This window comes from Gouania willdenowi, chromosome 12 (genome assembly GCF_900634775.1).
Source record: "Gouania willdenowi chromosome 12, fGouWil2.1, whole genome shotgun sequence".
In the NCBI taxonomy this organism is placed as follows: Eukaryota; Metazoa; Chordata; class Actinopteri; order Blenniiformes; family Gobiesocidae; genus Gouania; species Gouania willdenowi.
The window spans coordinates 24,315,504-24,335,068 of NC_041055.1; the positions used below are offsets into that span (position 1 = coordinate 24,315,504).

Consider the following 19,565-nt stretch of genomic DNA (forward strand, 5'->3'; position numbering starts at 1 on the left):
ATGATTTAAAGCACGGAAAAGTCGGTTTAGCTTAACATGGGCCCTTTAAAGTTAAGACCAACTTCACAGTAAACACGATTGAGAGGAAAAAAATACCATATCAATTACATTGGGTAAGAGTACATTTTTTTTCCAGTGTCTAGTGCAGACGTGCAACATGGCTGCCCCCAAAGTGAACACACAAAAATACACAAAATTACAGTAAAATACACAGAAAAAAAACCAGACTAAAATAATCAAAATCACTCCAAAAACAGTATTTGGTTCCACTGTCGTGATTGCGCAATGTTGTAAATTATATATGACCATTTATTTTGAAACGTGATACTAATTACAATGTGTGTATATGTGTAATTATACTTAAGACTTTTGAAACATTGATTTAAGACATTTTAATGAAAATTAAGGCCTTAATTTTAGATTTATGAATTTAATACCTTTTAAAACTTTTTAAGGACCAGCGGGAACCCTGATTTTATATTTACTTCATCTTTGTGAGATATTAAAATTGCTTTGATAATCCAAAACATTTAAGTGCGGTAAATATGCAAAATATTAAGGAATCGGTATGAGGGTAAATACTTTTCCACTGCACTGTATTTGTCAGTCTGAGAACTCAAGATCTAAATCTAACATAGTTCTTGGCCTTTTCTGCTTTTTTTTTTTGCATTATCAGACACTAAATAGCTTGCAGTCATTAAGACACATGCAGATCGTTGCTGTTTTGTATCATCATTGCTGACAGGTGTGAGTCTGCACCACAGTGATTTCCTCTCTTCTATTTGACGCTGTGTATGAATGCTGCACCTGCTTTGGCACCTGCTAAATTATCTTCACCAAATTGAACTTGCTAATATCTCCATTATATGCATTAGGCTCAGAGCGTAGCCCGTAACGCATCTTGCAGCCATCTTTTACTAACAATAAGTGTATAATTTCCACACTAGTGGAATTGCATACAGACTTACTTCCAGATTCAAGAAATAAATGGGAATCCAAAATGGAGTGCCAACAAGAGATGGAAAACAGATCTTAAAAATGCACCTGAGGAACAAAATGCACACACAGTCAAAGCAATCTTGGAAAAATTCTTAAACTTTGCAGACCTAAAGGATCCTTGTTCACAAGTTGTTGTCAATTTAGTGATTTTAATGTTTTTGTAAGGCGCACGGTGGCTTAGTGGTTAGCACGTCCGCCTCACAGCAAGAAGTTCCTGGGTTCAAGCCCTGGGGTGGACTTGGGTCCTTTCTGTGTGGAGTTTGCATGTTCTCCCCGTGCTGCGTGGGTTTTCTCCGGGTACTCCGGCTTCCTCCCACAATCCAAAAACATGACCGTAAGGTTGATTGGAGTCTCTAAATTGCCCATAGGAGTGAATGAGAGAGTGAATGGTTGTCTGTGTCTGTGTTGCCCTGTGATGGACTGGCGCCCTGTCGAGGTTGTACCCCCGCCCAGCGCCCTATGAGAGCCGGAGATTGGCACCGGCAGACCCCCGCGACCCTGTTAAAAAAAACGGGAATAAGCAGGTATGAAAATGGATGGATGGATGTTTTTGTACTGTGGAAAACTGGTGGTAGAAGATAAGAGCAGGAAGTACAAATCCATAGGGATGTCCCAATACAACATTTTCACTTCCGATACGATGCCGATATTGTAGCCTTGAGTATTGGCCGATACCGATATCGATCCGACACAATATCATACATACTTTTATTACTTATTTTCTCGTGTGGAATGTTAGAAAAGGCTTGATCAAGTGATGTTACTCAAACAGAAAACAATAATCAGCAACAGTAGGTATGAGAAAAACCGACCCATTTATTATGAACCAATTGGTTACATACATTTTAACCTTCAACATAAAATAAATTTTAAAAAAATTATAAGACCCTGAAAAATAACCAAAATAAATCCAATAAAAACAAATCATACTTTTAAAGTGCAAACAATTCCAGTTCACTTCAGCTATTTTTTACTGTCAGTACATGGTGGGAACAACTGAGGGTGGAGACAAAAAACAAAAATAACACAATATTGTCCACTGTCTACTGCTCAAAGTTCACAGCTCCAGTTTCACTGACTGTGCCCAAAACAATGTGATCATTGCTCTTAGTCTTCACTAAAAAAATTGCAGCGCTTATATCGTAGATTTTAGATGCAGTCCGATAAAATCCAATATTCGTTTTCTGGCTGATATCAGGCCGACATCCATATCGGATCGGGACACCCCTACAAACCCACAACATTTACTGTTACAGTCACTTCCACCAAGAAAAATTACTTTGAAATAGTTCATTTTTTGTGTCCGTGCCTGGGCCGCTACACATTAAATGAGAGTAGAACGTAGACAGAAAGGGACCTGGACAGATTTTCATTGGCCAGTTTAGGTCGCGTGACTAACCCTCACCCTAAAAATTGTTGCGATATTGGGTTATAACCTAACCCTAATCCTAAAACGCTACGTATGTGTGCTTTATATATATGTAAATGGAAGTGTTATTATGTAGTTGCATGTTTTCAATGTATATTTCCTGTAATTTGTATTCTTTTAGGGTGACAATTTAACATTCTGTTAAGGGACTGGCTAATTCTGGTTTATTTTTAGTATTGATATTAATCAGAGTCAGAAGTACATTTATCCCATTACTTATGTCACAGACGCTTGAGAAATATTACAAATGAAAAGAATAAACGCTAAACAAAGAAAGAAAAACAATAAAAGAAAGAAAGCGTCTATTCGTACGGTTGCTGTACGGACAACCCCCGGTGATATTGGTACGTTTAAGTAGCGTCTTAGGGTTAGGCTTAGGTTATAACCTTATACCGCAACAATTTTTAGGATTAGGTTTACGGGTAAAGGTTTAGTCTTAGTCATGTGACCTAAACTGGCCAATGAGGGGCCCTGCGTACGGATAGAATGTCGGTATATTGATACGGCAACCGTACGATAGCCACTGCCTAAAAGAAAACGTACATAACTGAGTAAAATACTGTTAATTAAATAAGATTAAATACAAGTGCACAGTACACATTACATGAGAACAAATTAAATTATATATATTAACATTAATAATACAAATACAATACATATTTATACACGAATCAGAAAGCTGTCAGGTTAAAGTGAGGAGTTATACAGGTGAACACTGTCCCTGTTAAACAAATCAAATAAATGAAATGTAAAAAAAGTCCATAATTTAAATGAATAATAAAAATAATTCATTAAATATATTATTATATTAAATAATACTAAATATTAATATTTAATATTATCTAATGTTAAATTTTAACCAAAGCAATTAACAAGCTAGCTAGCTAGAAGCTAGCATGACCGCTGTTATATTTCATCAGACTCGCATTCGTTTTGGTCGGTTTATGATTAATTATTGACTATTTGTCAATATTAAAACAGCAAACTACAACCTATTTATGTCCCCCCTCAAAACAGAAGGATATTAATTTTTACCTGCAATGTTTTGTGGTTTAAAAAACGTCCAAATGGAGTGAATTGGACCGTGTAAGAGGGAATGTTCAGTGTCCGGTAGGAGGGACCGAGCTACGGTCAACCAGCGCCGCCCAGGCAGCACCAAACTTTGGAAAGTCCTCATGTTCTCATTTCTGCCTTCAACCACTACACTGCGTGGATTAAAAGCTGACTTCAACCAGGAACAGACACTTTTACTGTAAGTATTTAGTTTATGGGCTTTGTTGAAACTATTACCTTGTCAAATCATGGTTATGCGTATATATATATATGTGTGTGGTTTGCGCCGAGGCTGTGGATAGTTAACCACAATGTTCCAATTAGTGATACATTTGAAACAGCTGTAAAAAAAAACAAAAAAAAAAAAAAACGTCTCTGTGGAGAACATTTTTTTAATCCAATTTACTCTAACGGTGTGAAACATACGACCCGCGGACCAAAAGTGGGCCGTTACTGCGTCCATTTCTGCCACTTCATTTTAGCTAAAAAAAAAAAAAAAAAAAAAAGGTAATGTTATTATTTACAATACTAGGTACTCTGTTGTTCATATCGGAGCTCTCGACATTTTTAATCAACAGATAAAATAACCTCCTGCATAATAAACAAGCCATTTGTTTATCACAATAAAAGCCTGAATTGTTCTAGGAAAGTCTGCCGCATTTAATAATTTGATACAGAATCAGAAATACTTTTGTTACAGTGGCTCCACGTAGAAATTATAGCAAAGGTGAAAAGAAACACTAACAAAGGATGCATACATGATTAAAAAGTAAACTTAGACAGCAAGACAGTGATTATTTTAACACAAGAATAAGGATTAAATAGAATAAGTAGGATAGAATGACTGTTGCTGGAAGGTTTTGAGTATTAGTAATTAAATATGATCTAATTCTAGTTCTCTGCATTAAAACGCAAGAATACCTTTGATACATGTCAGCTTTTTGGCGGATTTTATTTGACTTTAGACTATGTGACCCTTAAAGAAAAATATCAAAACCACATGCATTTATATTTACAAAGGGGATTTTTTTTTACGTTTTTGTTTTACTTTTTTGTCACATAAACCGTTTACGCAGGCTTTTCCTCTCCTTCTATAATATGATTCATACAAAAAAAAGAGCCGTGTGCTTATCAGATCTGAGCATTGTGATATTATTTAAAGAAAGAGATGCCATAGGGCTTCCTGAAACAGTCAGCCAGAAGTGTTCTATTGACGTGTAGATAAGCTCTGGGTTCAGACCTTTATTGTGCACCTCAAAAAATATTATGGGATAGAAATTCCCTGCCATCCTATTTGGGGAATTTCCAGATTTTGGATACACTTTAGATTGTGTAAGTCAATACTGGTCTAATGGGTCTTTTATTTGCTGAATGATAGTGTGTTTTAAAGGTAGTAAAACTTTTGTTGTACATGTTTATTATTAAAAATTGTCATAGATCAACACCGGTGCATGTATTGGTGTAAAGAGTACTGATATATATATATACTACTCAAGAAGAAGTACTGTTACTTGACTGAAATTGTACTCAAGTACAAGTAAGTCATACACTAAATACTCAAGTACAAGTAATAAGTAGCTCAATTTAATAGTAGTCAAGCTAAAAGTTACGAGTTACTTTCACCCCCCACGTTTATTTTTGGTAATAAATCTTGCCGTTGTTCCCTTGCATACAGTAAACATCTCATGTATAAACTTAAAAAACGAAGAGACCAAATCTTGCACAATTGGAACATACTTTTTGTGAAAATGTAACATTTTTTATTTTAAAAATAAAACAACACCAATTAATTCAATTCAAAATAAATACATTATTTGTATAGATAAACTCTAAAGCTGAGTAAATGTATTGTAGTTTTACATTGTCCATTGATAATTTTAAAACAAAAAAATCATCATTTACTCAGTAATGGTTGGGTGTAGAAATGTGAACATTTATTTTTATTTTTTATTATTATAATTTTTTTTAATAGTTAAATAAATAATAATAACAAGTTACTTCTTTTAAAACATACTTGTACACGTAAAATTACTGATTTTGCGCCAAAAAGTACAAGTACCCATAAAAGCAACTCAATTACAGTAACGTGATTACTTTCGCCACTGCTGTGCTCTGACTTTGAGAAAGTCACGCTAACGCTAAAGGCTAACTGTCAATCAGATGCTTACCAACCCTCCTAATCCTTCATTGTTCCCTCCCTGACATACACCCCCCACCCCCTTTCCACGAACGACCTTTCAACCTTGTAAGACAAATTGTCGGCTCTTCCAGCGCCACACTCACTGCTGCTCTGCCACTTGACAAGGACACTTCAACCACTGCCCGAGTGCCTTCACACTCCACAGACTGAGATTCATCTCTGGCCAACTCCTGGAGGTTCAGCCGAACAAGGATGGAAGGTTTTGTGATGAAACTTGCTCTGCTTCTGTGCATCTCCATTGTGGCCTCTGGTAAGTCACCCTTTTTGATTTTTGACATTAAGTGGATTTTTCAAGCTGAAGTTTTTGCAGCTCTACTGAAAGTGCATAATCCCAGCCAGTAGACCTCAGGCTATGGGATTTAAGATATATACTCGAGCCTCCGATGGATATTACAGCCAATTTTGAAGTTCAAAAACAGACATATTAATATTGATCGTTCATATTATTCTCTGCACAGAAAGGACCCTCATTTTCTCACTGGTGTGTGTGTTTCCTGGTATTTTATCTGGAAGAGTTCACACAGAAAACAGATGTGCAGACTTTTTAGAAAGCTGTTTTTATTAATGTTTGTTCATTACTCAAGTTCAAGTCTGCATTAATGTTTCAGGAGTTTGTGCTTGTGAAAAGTTTTCGTTGAGACTTGCAAAAATATAGGGATGTGGTCTCATGTGGATTCATATATCAAATTAAAAACTGTAATTCCTTCATGGTGGAAGGAAGTAACTTAGAAACCTTTTTCATTACCGCGGGCCATGATACAGACCTTTGCTCTTACTGGTTCTCTGCAGTTCTGCTCCAGGGCATTGGTGTCCCTGTAGCCTGCAGCAGTATGGCAAAAGGCTTGGCCACATGTCAAGGACATACGGTACTATACATCGCAATATATATATGTATGTATATATATATATATATATATAGGCCTACTGGTACTATTTTTAGTGGCTTTCAGCTACTAAACTGGTATTATATCCACTTTCATGTTAGAATAAAAGAATTAGGGGTGTCCCGATCCAATATTGATATCGGATATTGGTCCGATATCAGCCAGAAAACCAATTGCAAACAAATTTTATCGGATTACATCTAAAATCCTGATGTATATTATATTCATTTCGTTGTAGAATACTGCAGATATTATGTTGAAGGTTAAAATGTATGTAACCAATTGGTTAATAATAAATGAGGAAAACTGATATCTAAACAAAGTTCACAAAAGTTAATATCAAAAGACAAATTTAAATATTAATTGAAGAAAATAAATACAAACTTAAAACATATATACATATAAATACACATGCAAATACAAACACACATTATATGCGTGGATTGTATTCATGGTGGCATATAGTAAAGTAAAATTCTGCGATCTAATCCTGTTATATCCAATCATATGTTTTTAGTAAGAAATATGGAAATATATTGTTAATGCTGCCGGAGACACTATTTCCATAGATCAATAAATTGAAGATTGTAAAAGTTTGAAATTGTCACTTCAAGGATTGTTTTGATCTCCACTGTAAACACTTTGCCAGAAGAGTTTTGTGCATTGCATTGTGGGATGTGGAGTCCCATAGACTGATGCATAAGAGTGTTTGTAATTCATTCTAACAGTAAAAACACCAGAAATGTTTGGAAAAAAAAAAAAAGAAGCTGGTCACTGTAGTCGTAATTGAACATGGTTAAATGTAATTGACCCCAACCCTGGAATGGATCAACGTGGCCAACATATGTGCTGTTTCAACACTGACCTGCTGCAAGACAAATGTCAATATTGCCATAAGTGCTAAACACATTCTCAGCAGGCGATCTGGTAGCATGGATGTAGATGTGATTTTGAGGCAGACTGGGAGTCTGGTAGAAGGTTGACCTCGTGGAGCTGCTACTGCAGGGGTTAGCGTGGTTCTCTGCTGGTGGAGCCTGGATGGAGCTATTCCTTTCAGCCCTAATTGCCGCAGTGACACTTAGCTCAACATGCTACAATTTTTACTCTGCCTCGAATAGGTCTCCAAGGGGTTTTCAATTTCTTTGCTCGTTTCTCCCACTGCTACTGTAGCATTATGAGCAGACCCAGGGGGAGTGGACACATTGTTTTGAGACAGCAGGTTACTTTGACGACGTGCACTCGGTGTTTGAGGAATTAATCCAAACCTTGCTATCCCACCGTCTCACAGGTGGTTTGTTTGTCATTTTTTTTGCCCAGCATTGTCATTTTAATTTGTTATTTTCTTTGATGCCGCCTCCTGGGGTTAGCCCAGGGCTTTTATTGAACAAAATAACCACCACCCAAGAAGTGTGACACTTCACAGAAAATAGCACCTTCTATACTGTTTTTTTTTTTCATTTCCCAGGTGGATACTGAATATGGAGATATAACAAAAAAAAAAAAAAGACGACACCAACATCTCCACTGTGCTTTCAGGTCTATTTCTCAAATTGAATCCCACCCTGAGTGCACCATGGGAGCAGATATGATGTGAAAGTTACTGAAAAGTGGAAGTAAACAGAAAAAATAAATCGAAAGTAGCCCACAGCCTGCCACTATTCCCACGACACCCTTGGCCTACCACTAGAACATACATTGAGTATTTGCCAATAATAAGTCCTGTCTAAACTTTATTTAATTTATAGTTTTGACTCAGAAGCCAACGTTCAGATATCAGACCACCATAATCAGTTTAATTTTTTAAGTACCGCTGTCATTAAGTATGGACATAATGCAATTTATCATCTAGGTTAGCTTTACTATGTTTGAGTGGCCTTGAAACAGACCAAACTATAAACAGTTGAAGCTAGTTCACACCACTTTTCAAGAAGTCATTTGACTATTAAAATTGCACTAAAAGAAATGGACAAAAGTATGAAGATGACTGTTGGTTTTGGCTTTGTGATCCCTGATGTAAAGGCAGCATTTAGTCAATAGCGTTGTATTTGAACCTAAAAGAACAGTCTGTAAACTAACGTGGTCTAATTACCAAAGTAAAGCTTAGCTAATACCTGTCTGAATTGAGTTTAGATGTCCTTTCTTGTGTATACGAATGCAAAGACGACGCCAAAGGGAAAATGTTTCTAAAAGTGTTTTTACTTTCTTTTCACCATGATTTCTTGTGTTTGTTCGCCAGACAAGGCAGTAATTCACTTGACACCACTTCTGCTCTGATGTGATTTTTTTTTTATCGTGTTCCCCATGATATGCAGTCACTCCAATTTCAAAATATCAGCAGCCATCATTGTTTTGTCATAAACTTTCAAACTGTGAAGGAAGAGAAATGTCACTTTGGCAGTTTTTTTACTTAAAGGAATAAATTGCCATTTTTCTATTTTCCTGCTGGAAACCTATGAGTTGTTTGTCTAAAGGAACATGTTCTTAGCTGTAGCTATGCCAGTGTTTTTATATTAAGATTACACCACCTAATCCAGCAAAATCTAAGGATGCACCAATCGATTGGTGCCGATTGCCCTTTTTTTGGATTGCCGATCCTTGCATATGAAACCGATCTTTTCCGCCGATCTTTTCTACCTCCGCAAAGGTCCTAAAGTCTGTCTTAAAATCAGCCACTGTCCCCTTGTGCTGTGAGATGACTGACAGGCCCGCCCACCAGGTCGTGTGTGCATTTGCGTGCTGCGCATGCCTCTGCTACACAGGATAACAACAACACCCGGAGCACGCTTAGCTTAGCATGTCGGCAGTTCGTCAGTATTACACAAAAAAGAGAGAGCAAAGGATCGCAATTTGTAATTTCTGTAAAGCGGAAATAAGCCTTGTTGGAGCTGTAAACAAAATGCTACCTCTTACATCATTTAAGAAACCACCACACTGCTGATGCTAGTAATCAAGCTAAAGCTAGCGGAGCAAAGAGCTAGTGGTCTGCTGAGAGCGCTTTCAGTGAAAAGAGCAAAGATACTACCGTTACCCCCCATGTTACTTTTTACAGTAACTAGTACTGTAACGCAATATATTTCAAAAGAAATAACGCCATTACCGTTACAATATGGTGCGTTTGTCCGTTACTTTGCTAGTTGCAGTGTACTTCCTGTTCACAGTGGCGCTACATATTTTTGCGGGATGCCGTTCCAAACACGGTAAAACAGTAGAAGAAGAAGCATTGCCAGCGTGTCTCTGTTTACATCATGTGTGCAAATGATGGTGAGTCAAAGCGAGAGCAGGACGAGCTTCTCAGAGTGGAAATACACGCATTATTTTTGTCTCCAAAAGATGCATCAGTGAAGCTAAGCTAACGCTGCGGCTGGATTTTAACGGACTGTGACTGTTATCCAGAGACAGGTCAGCCAAACTATTGCACGGTATGTTGTTGTAAATATGCAGCCTGTCGCTACTGCTGAGTCACTGCTAACATCAGCTTGTTAGACTGATATGTTTAGCATTGTGTAGCTGAGAAAAATGTTTTCATAAGCATTTTCAACAGCAGAATGTGCACCTGGAATATGCACAGCTTACTTTACATTACTGTGCTAAGGCTGAAAAAATACTGTTTTCATTTTGGGGCAGCTGTTTTGTGCTTTATATGCACATCATTTATGGTTGTTTTATAGCAGTTGATCAACAGTGGATTATTATATTATTACAGCACTGATATGAAGCTGTATAGACACAAATGACCCAAAATAAATAATACATTCTTTAATTTTAAGTAACTCAAAAGTTACTTTTTCCAGTAATGCATTACTTTTTGGTTAAGTAATCAAAATAGTAACTGAGTTACTTTGTGGATGAAGTATCTAGTAATGGTAACTAGTTACTTTTTTTCAGTAACGAGCACAACACTGGATACTGCAAGGAAAATGATGGGAGTTTACAGTTTGGGATTTAAAGGAAAAACCTTCCACTAATGAACAAGTGATTGTAATTTAAAAATAACTTGCCACAGCTTACAGGATTAAAGCTCCTAAAAGTCAAATATTCTGCAGAAATAATAAAGTGCATCATTTGTAACATTTTCATAAGTCAATGGGTAATGACAGAATGAACATGGTACAGGTTAGTTGTTCTCAGTCTTATTAATTAATATTTTTTGACATTTAAATATCTACAAAGCTGCTGCATTTGAACCTGTTTTATTTTTTATTTAAAAGGAAACCTAAAACTCAGGACACTTATTGAGAGCTCCAAACAGGTCTGCAGTGTAACCTGTTGGTCACGTTCATTTAGTTTTTAAAATGTGAAAAATGAAAGACTAAAGGAAGTGATATAATTTAGTATTTTGGACAGCAATGTTCTAAACTTTTAATTCATATTTGAGATAACTACCTCATGTGCAGTTAAAACCACACGTTTGCCTTGTTTCAAAGGTGTTGTTCAATGTTTTACAATAAAATAAAATTGTAACATTCAAGGTGTATGCTTTTAGTTTAAAAAAAAAAAAAAAAAATCAGGATCGGCCAAAATAGGTATCGGCAGGTCAGGCTTTTTAAAAAGAAATCAGTGATTGGCCAGAAAATTGCAATCAGTGCACCCCTAGCAAATTCTGTTATGCTCAAATCCAAGGTAGTATAAAGTAAGAAACTCTGGCTGTTTTGTTAAGCCATTGGACTCAGGTCTTTCAGTACTAGTCTGACTTCATGTCTTGCTTTTTTAAGCTACAGATTAGATTCCTGTCATGAATTTCCATCTTAAAAATAGATCAATTTTCCTGTGATGTCCTCTTTAAATCAGCCGTGGCTACAAATCCACCCTTGTCAGTGTTCTTCAAACTCAGAAGTATCACTCTTGTTTTCACCTTACTTCATGGTTGTTAAAATTCTCTTTGTGCCAAGATCAGTCATGCCTCTCTTTCTTGTTTGGGGTTCATCTTTATTCTCTTGGCAGGCTTCCGTCAGGCTCCAATAAAACAGAAAACACTACACCATGTCTTAGTTTGAATACACCACTTACCTTCAAGGTTATTTATACAAAAATTGTTGCTATTTAATTTAATAGCTATATGCAGTCTGAGAAATGTGTTTATGTAAGAGCATCCTTTCTTGTAATTTTGACTCATTGCATGTCGGGTAAGTTCTTTCTCCAAAGAAAAACTTAATAGGATGATATCACATTTTTGTTTGAACTTTACTTTTTCAAGATTTTTGTTAATTTTAATAACCAAGCAATGGTTCTATGGGGTTTTTTTTGTTGTAGTTTTTTAACATACTGTAAAGTTGTTTGCTTGAATTTAGTGTAACACTTGCATTAATAGATATAATAGAGTAACTAAACCCCTGGGCCTGGTTTTTCAATAGGTTTAATCCAGATAAAATTGATCCATCTTACTTGTGAGCCGGTTTTTCAAAGCAACAGTGAATTGGATCAATTTGATCCGGATAGAAACTTTTCAGGATCACCAAATCTGGATATCCAGTGCTCATCTTTGTTTGATGAAGCACACTTCAAGCCTTTGGAGACCCTGACCAAATTCCTACATTCTGCCAGAACCAGCAAATGCTATTTTTGATTTTGGACTTTTAAAAACCAGTGATGCCATTACCAGTGATGCCATTACCATAGCCATATTATCCTGTTTTATCATTGCATTCATCACTTTTAAAGTTTCATTACATTTTGGGCCTGCAGTCCATGCTGAATTCACCCTTCTGATGCGATCACTTTAATCAAGATTTTTTTGGATCAAAGTGATCCCAATCCTACTAAAAAGTTCTGAAAAATCTGATCTGGTTAAAAACCAAGATGATTTAATGATTTGTTTTTTCTTTTAAAAAGAGATGTAAAGATTTGATTCAATCCATTCTTCAGAATCTGAGCTCTGTGCTATGCTAACTACCTTCTCAATACTCACTATACCTCTCTGTTCATAATTCTTCTAATCCAACCTACTCACTACAGATTGCAGAGTCCACAGGTGTTAGTTTAAGTGGAAGGGGCGGGCTAGGCCATTAGTGATGTAAGAAGCCACCAAAACGTCACAAACGACCTTTCTCAGCTAATAGCAAAATTTGATTGTAATAGCCGTGTTTCAACCCTTAGAGGGCAGTCACTCTTATATTTTTACAACAAAACATGCCAAATTGAATGACTTTGCCTAAAATGTCAAAAGTTAGACTATGATCAATCAACAACACTACATTTGTTTTCAGCAGAAAAACTTAGTTTTGGGGTTTAATTACTTTTTAAGGTCAGGTGGTGGTAGAACTTTAAATGGAAACTCAATTCAAAACCAAACTGGTTTAAAATAGCTCAGATAAATGCAATGTATTGAATAAATAGTTTGGGCTTCTTTTCGATAAAAGGTATGCATATGTTGATTTTTTTATTTTCATTTTTTTAAGAAACCTTGTCAAATTAAAACAAATGAGAAGAAATAAAACCTAAAAAACTATTCAATGCTTTAAATAATTTGAATTTATGTACAAATGAGCTCTCACAGCTTACTTGTAGTGAACTTTTAAGAAAAAAGTAGCCTGCTATTTCAAGACTTCTCACTTTCCAACTGCGATTCATAGCTTTGTGTTAAGACCTCTCTGCCATGTAAGTATTAGGATATGGCATTGTGCCAGAGTGCAATGCTGGCTTTCTGAAAAGATGTAAAATGTTTCAAGCTGATCTGACATCATCAAGGTTCTTTTCCCAGACATGACAAAGCTCATGGACATAGAGGATGTTGCGTAACAAGCCTTTAGATTGTGTCTAGTTATTTTTGTGATTGGTTAAATGATTTTGTGAATATAATCAGTAAAATTTGTTAAAAGAAATAAAGACCTGCAAATTCTCATTTCTTTATTGGATTATATACAATTTGTTGTTGTTCAACCTTGAGAAAATGGTCGAACGTGATTTAATTTTTCTTTTAGAGAGTATGGTAGTTTTTTTTCTGCTAACTGTGGTCGATGGACACATGAATAACCATCCTACTCTCATAGTGAAGTCTCTATGTGTGATAGGTCTTATCTGCTTTATGTCTGGCATTTACTGCCAAGGAAATACCATTAAATACTACAGTAACACAATTCCTTGTGGGAGTTCGCAATCATGATAGTAACTGCCAAACCTCCTGCTTCACTTTTTCTCACCCCAGAGTCTCCCTCCACGGGCTAAAGAAAAAGTACAAAAGTCATTAGCGAACTTCTGTAGCGGAGCAAGGAATGAGTGAAAATGGATCTTGGAGAGAGAAAGAGAGGCAGACGATAGACAAACAGAGATAAGTGAATTCATAAAAGCTCATTTGTGGAGACAGTGAGAAGAAGGGGGGTCAAAGATATGTGACTGTCAGAGAGTAGATAAGTGGTTCAAAGGGAAAAAATGAAGTAAATAGAGGATTAAAAACAGACAGATAGTGGTGGTGGGAGGGGGGGGGGGGGTATCTTGGCAGGGATTGAGGCTGGGAGATATGACTGTGCTGTGTGAAACTGTAGGTTATAAAATGTACCAAAGAAAAGCCACACACACACAAGTGAAGTTTACCAATTACTGGAACCAGAAACTATCATCCTCTGGGCTGATAGTAATGGAACAAGGTCACTATTTTCAGAGGACATGCTGTAATCGAAAGAGAAGTGGGGGGAAAAAAAGTGTTGTGTTAAAAATGGCTTTGAGAGTCAAAACAGACGACTTCCTCTGCCTCAATGTGGTAAGGCAGCAGTCAGACTGGGCAACAGAGAGACGCGACCACTTGTCGCTGCCTCAGACCGATTTTAATCTCCTTCAGTGTTATGCCTCCCAAATAACAATCCATTTTGGCCCGCCATGCTTTTCCTTCGTTTCAATACAAAAAGTCGTGCACAGAGTCTACGAGCACTGCAGTTCTCCTTTTGGTCCCACATGAGTTTCAGCAGCTTTCACTTGGGCTGATTGTGCAGCTAGTTGGTGCATGCAGCGTATGAAGAATGATTTCTTCCAGTACGTGTTTTCAATTGTAAAATGATTTCATCATGTTAGATCTTGGGTTTATTTTGTGTCCTCAAGAAGACCTTTTTCCCTGAGGATTGAATGTGATTCTCTGGGTGTGTATTCTCTGAATGTAGACCAAAAAAAGAAATTTCTTTGAGAAAGCTGAATTCCTGAACCCCAAACTTTTGCCATGGCTTTTATCAAAGTTGTACTTAACTTGCATACTTTTTTTCTTTAGCAGTGTAGAAATTACACACAAATAATCAGGAATCTTTGGCATATTGCAGGTTTTTATCTTAAATCTTTACCACTCATCAGAGTCCTTTGCATCCAAGGTCTTGCGACCTCTGGCTCAATGCTTTTCATCATACATCTGCATCAGCACTGAATGGCTCATTAGTGAAGGGTGAGATAAACGCCTTGTCAGCATGGCGACTACTTGTGCCCATGTCAACATGTCCGCTGTCTGCAAAGATAAGACATGCGGTTCTGTATTCTTATCTCAAGGTCTGTCTGCCTAGGTTAATCCTAAAGTTCACACAAATGCAGGAAATGTACCTTTCCATTAGAATCGTCAAATCAACAAATTAGAAAAAGGAACATTTATTTCAGCACTGTAGTATTTGGTTTACCGAGGATACGCTGGCAGGGCCAGAGGCATAGAGATGGTCTGGTTTTATAGCCCTGCCTTCCAGGTAAAGCTGAATGGATGGATCCTTAAAGCTTAAAGAGGATGAGAGGAGAGTGAAGTCAGTAACTGTAGTGAGAAGCTGCTGCTCTATAGATAGCCTTTGGGAGTTTTTTCTTGGTGAGTTTACTTTTTTCAGCCTGTGCCTATATACGATTTATCTCTGGTTCTCTGGATTCCAATGTGTGAATGTCCTTTTCTGTTAGCTCTCTAATAGCTTGACATCATATCTGCTAAGTCACCTGCTTCCCCTTGCTGAACAGGCCGTAAAGGGATCCTAGAACCCTAGTCTAGGTACATAAATGGTCATTTTCCAACCGATGTTTTAAGAAATTAAGCCTAAACTTTGTACTTACTCAGAACTTTTGTCCTTTTTTGAACAGCTGCTCTGATGATTCATTTCTAAATTTCACATGTGCATAAGGCCGCTTGTTGATTGAAGCTCTGAGTAAGTCGTTTTTCTATTGACTCAGGTGCCACACAGGACAATCTGTTTTGAAAGATACTAAAATTTCTGCTCATTACGTTTGTTTGTGTGATTTGTCTTTTTCTTATAATATGCCAGAGAGAAGATTTTTCAGAACAAAAATGCTTTTAAATGTTTCGACCTGCAGGTACAAGCTAACTACAACAGAAAGCTCTTGTTTTGATTTGCAGAAGTGAAAGTAATGGATTTCAAGTACTCGGGTTACTGCAATGAAGTTGCTGCTATGGGTACCTCTTCTTTTTTGAGTACATTTCTAAATCAGTAATTTTACCTGTACTTAAGTACGTTTTTAAATAACTAAAGTAATTAGTTACATTTCTGCACCCAACCATTACTGATTATTTTTTTTATTTCGGTTTCATGGCCACATTGAACATAATCCATATGTTCTTAGTCGTGCCATTTCTGATCAACATCCAGCCACTTTATTTGGTTCAGGTTGGGGTTTCTGCCTATTATGTTGTTACCCACATGGCACATTTGTCATGACACTGTTTTAGAGTTCATAAATTTAGCAAAATTTTACTTTGAGTGCTATTTAATTTAGCTACTTTTTACTTGTATTTGAGTATTTTATCTATGACTTACTTGTACTTGTACTGGAGTACAATTTCAATCAAGTAAAAATGCTTCGACTTGAGTAGAATATATCAGTACTTTTTACACCTCTGGTAATTTGTTAAACTGAACAAATTAAACCACCAACTTGAAGCTATATCTTATGTCAGGCAAAAAATTTTGCACTATTTTCCATTTGTGAACTTTATTATGAATCCCCAGTGAAATACCAGGGCCCTCATTGCTATTCAACCTTCAAATAAAATGAATTAATATTTACTGGCAAAGCTCAATCAAGAAAAACACACTAATCCCTCTTAGTTCTACCTATAGTATATGTTTTGCAAAACTACATCAATCTTGAATGTTTTGGAGCATCCACGATGCAATAAATCTTCAGCTTCAGTCGGGTCTGGATGCACTTGGTTAGCGACAAACCTGTTAATTTACTCTGTCTATTGACAAATTAACACAAAGGTGATTAATTGTGTTTTGCACTGGACAGGTTTTAAACAACTCGGGGAGAATTTAACCACATAAGTGAGAGTAAAACAAGTCTTCCCATTTACTAATGATGATTGGAATATAGTGCAATCGATCACCACGGAACTTATGAAGCTATATACAAAAATAAATGGTATGCATATCTATCAAGCTGCAGCTGCTGTTTTTCTGAAATATCATAAACTTTTTTTTTGCTAAACCAATGTGCAGCCCGAGTAATCTGGTGAAAAGCGCCCAATGCAGGGCTTGTTGTTTCGTTGACTTCCGACAATGATGAAACGTCTAACGAATGGCTCCCAGAGGTATAAACAGAGTGAGTGTGAAGACAGGCTGTCTCCAGACTTGCTATCACATCTTCAGTTCCACTCCAGCAAAAAACTGGAAGCAGTACCAGGCGAGCGAGTTCTCCTGCTAATTTTTTACATGTCTGAACTGACAAAACTAATAACAATTTTCAAAACTTAAAAAGAAAAATGAGGGAGAGATGGTAATAAAGCCAGTGTATGGCATGGAGTTTGTAAAGTGTAGCATGTCAGGGTGAGAGGCCAGGGGACAGTGCAGGCCCCTGCAGTACACTGATAAGAGTTTGTTTACCTTCCTGTGGATGGTCAGACCTCAATCTACAGTTAGCGGAAACGTCAGGACAATAGGTTTGTGTGTGTGTGTGTGTGTGTGTCTGTAGTTGGGAGAAAAACTTGTGCCAGGCTTGGAGCCCCTTTTTCCTATCTGAGATAGAACTGCTGCTGTACTCTGCCCCCGGGACCCTGGGAGACAGTTGGTCTTGACGTTGTTTGCTGTCAGGGTTTTTCCTCTTCTGTTTTACTACTCTCTACCTTTTTTGAAAGGCTTCAGACTTAGTTTTTGGTTTGACATCAAAACTGAAAAATTGGAGTTACAGTGGTTGATATTCAAATCTCACAAACGTGTCATAAAGCTAAGATGTAAATTGTTAAATATAATAATTACTTTGCCTGCCATGAGCAGGAGTGTCAAACTCGTTTTAGTTCTTGGGCCAAATAAAGACCAGTTTTATCTCAGGTGGGCCACAGATTTTAGCGGGAAAAAGAGCAATTTCTACATAAATGTGCCCTAGTTTTGCACTTACAGGTACAGAGGTGAAAGTAACAGATTACAAGTACTCATATTACTGTAATTGATTTGCTTTTATGGGTACTTGTACTTTGAGTATACAGTAGTCCCTTGTTTATTGCGGGGGTTCCGTTCTAAAAATAACCCGCAATAGGCAAAATCCGCAAAGTAGTCAGCTTTATTTTTTACAATTATTATACATGTTTTAAGACTGTAAAACCCCTCACCACACACTTTATACGCTTTTCTTAAACAGGAATGAACATTTCTCTCTTGTTTAAACACTCTCAAAGTTAAACCTTCATAGATTTTAAAACATAAACCTGTTTTCAAACATACAGCACTTCAGAGTCACTGCTAGCGATCAGACATTGATGCCGAACGCAATCAGAGTCTTTGATGATGATGAAGTCAGGCCGTCAACACGTACACCGGTCTGTTCAACAATTCAACCATGGAGTAGAAGCTGTGTGTGACCACCTGGAGCTGTATGACATGGCCTTTATAACCGGGACCAGACTAGGAAGGATTAGGCGTGGAGGAGAATTAGCGAGGAGGTGGTAGTAGCAGGTAAAAGTTCTCTCTGTAGCACTGAGCTAGCATAGCCACTAATCACACCAACTTTTTTCACTGGTGGTTTATGTTTATGAGAGGAGAAAAAGGAGCGCAGCTCCTCACTTCAGCAGGCAGTGAAACTCACAGAGTTCAATGTGTCGCTGGTGGGTGAACGCAGCGTTAGCCAATCAGGACGCAGAACACAATGCGCGTTCATACTCTTTAAAAAAAAAAATGCATTCAAAATTGCACTGTAAAAAAAATCTGCGAAACACCGAGGCCATGAAAGGTGAACCGCGATATAGCGAGGGACTACTGTATTTCTAAATCAGTAAACTTGTACTTAAGTAAGTTTTAAAATAATTAAAAGTAATGCGTTACATTTCTGCACCCAACCCTACTGAGTAAATTATTATTTGTTTAACTAGAAAAAATTCAATATCCAGACATCAATCAAATGCATCACGTGATAGCCAACAAACCAGATTAAACGTAATTGAAGAAGAATCGCCTTTATTTATTGTCATATATGTTTTTACACACATACAAAATGTGTTCTCTCCATTTAACCCATCCCTGAGGGGGAGTGGGCAAACATGGTGTGGCTCCCAGGGAACAGTGTTGGCCTGGGTGAGATTCGAATCGGCGACTTCAGTACTTCAGTATTTTATGTATGACTTACTTTTACTTACACTTGAGTACAATTTCAATCAAGTAGCAGTACTTCTACTTGAGTAAGATATATCAGTACTCTTTACACCTCTGTAAAGTTATAAATTACATATAAAGTATATAAGAGACTGACAAGCATTAAGTGACCTTAAACGTATATTCACTTACATTTTCTTGATATTATGAACAATTGTTATTCAATTTAATAGACTAATTTGAGGAAATTTGCAGGATTTTTCATCAATTTGAGATTAAAAAATTACTGACATCATGTGATATAAGCATGGGAAATTTGTATTCATGTATATTTGGTGGAGCTAAGATATCTACAACTGAATAATTTTATAATTTACGCAATGATGTACGTTTTTCTCTGTCATTTTTACTTTCTCCTGTGGGCCGGATTTAGCCCCCGGGCCTTGTGTGACACGTTTTAAACGTTATACCTGGCCTTTCGTTGCAAGGTTCAGAATTACCAGACAGTCTATAAACAT

At 36.9% G+C, this 19,565-nt stretch overlaps 1 protein-coding gene across 1 annotated transcript in view; it reads left to right on the forward strand.

The window, feature by feature from the left end:
- Positions 1 to 3,422: 3,422 nt before the first annotated feature.
- eng (endoglin) overlaps positions 3,423 to 19,565 on the forward strand; it is a 55,720-nt gene continuing 39,577 nt past the window's right edge. Inside the window, exons 1-2 of the mRNA XM_028462160.1 lie at positions 3,423 to 3,680; positions 5,753 to 5,931. Coding sequence (XP_028317961.1) covers positions 5,874 to 5,931 — 58 coding nt within the window. The 5' untranslated portion in view covers positions 3,423 to 3,680; positions 5,753 to 5,873. The remainder of the gene's footprint in view (positions 3,681 to 5,752; positions 5,932 to 19,565) is intronic.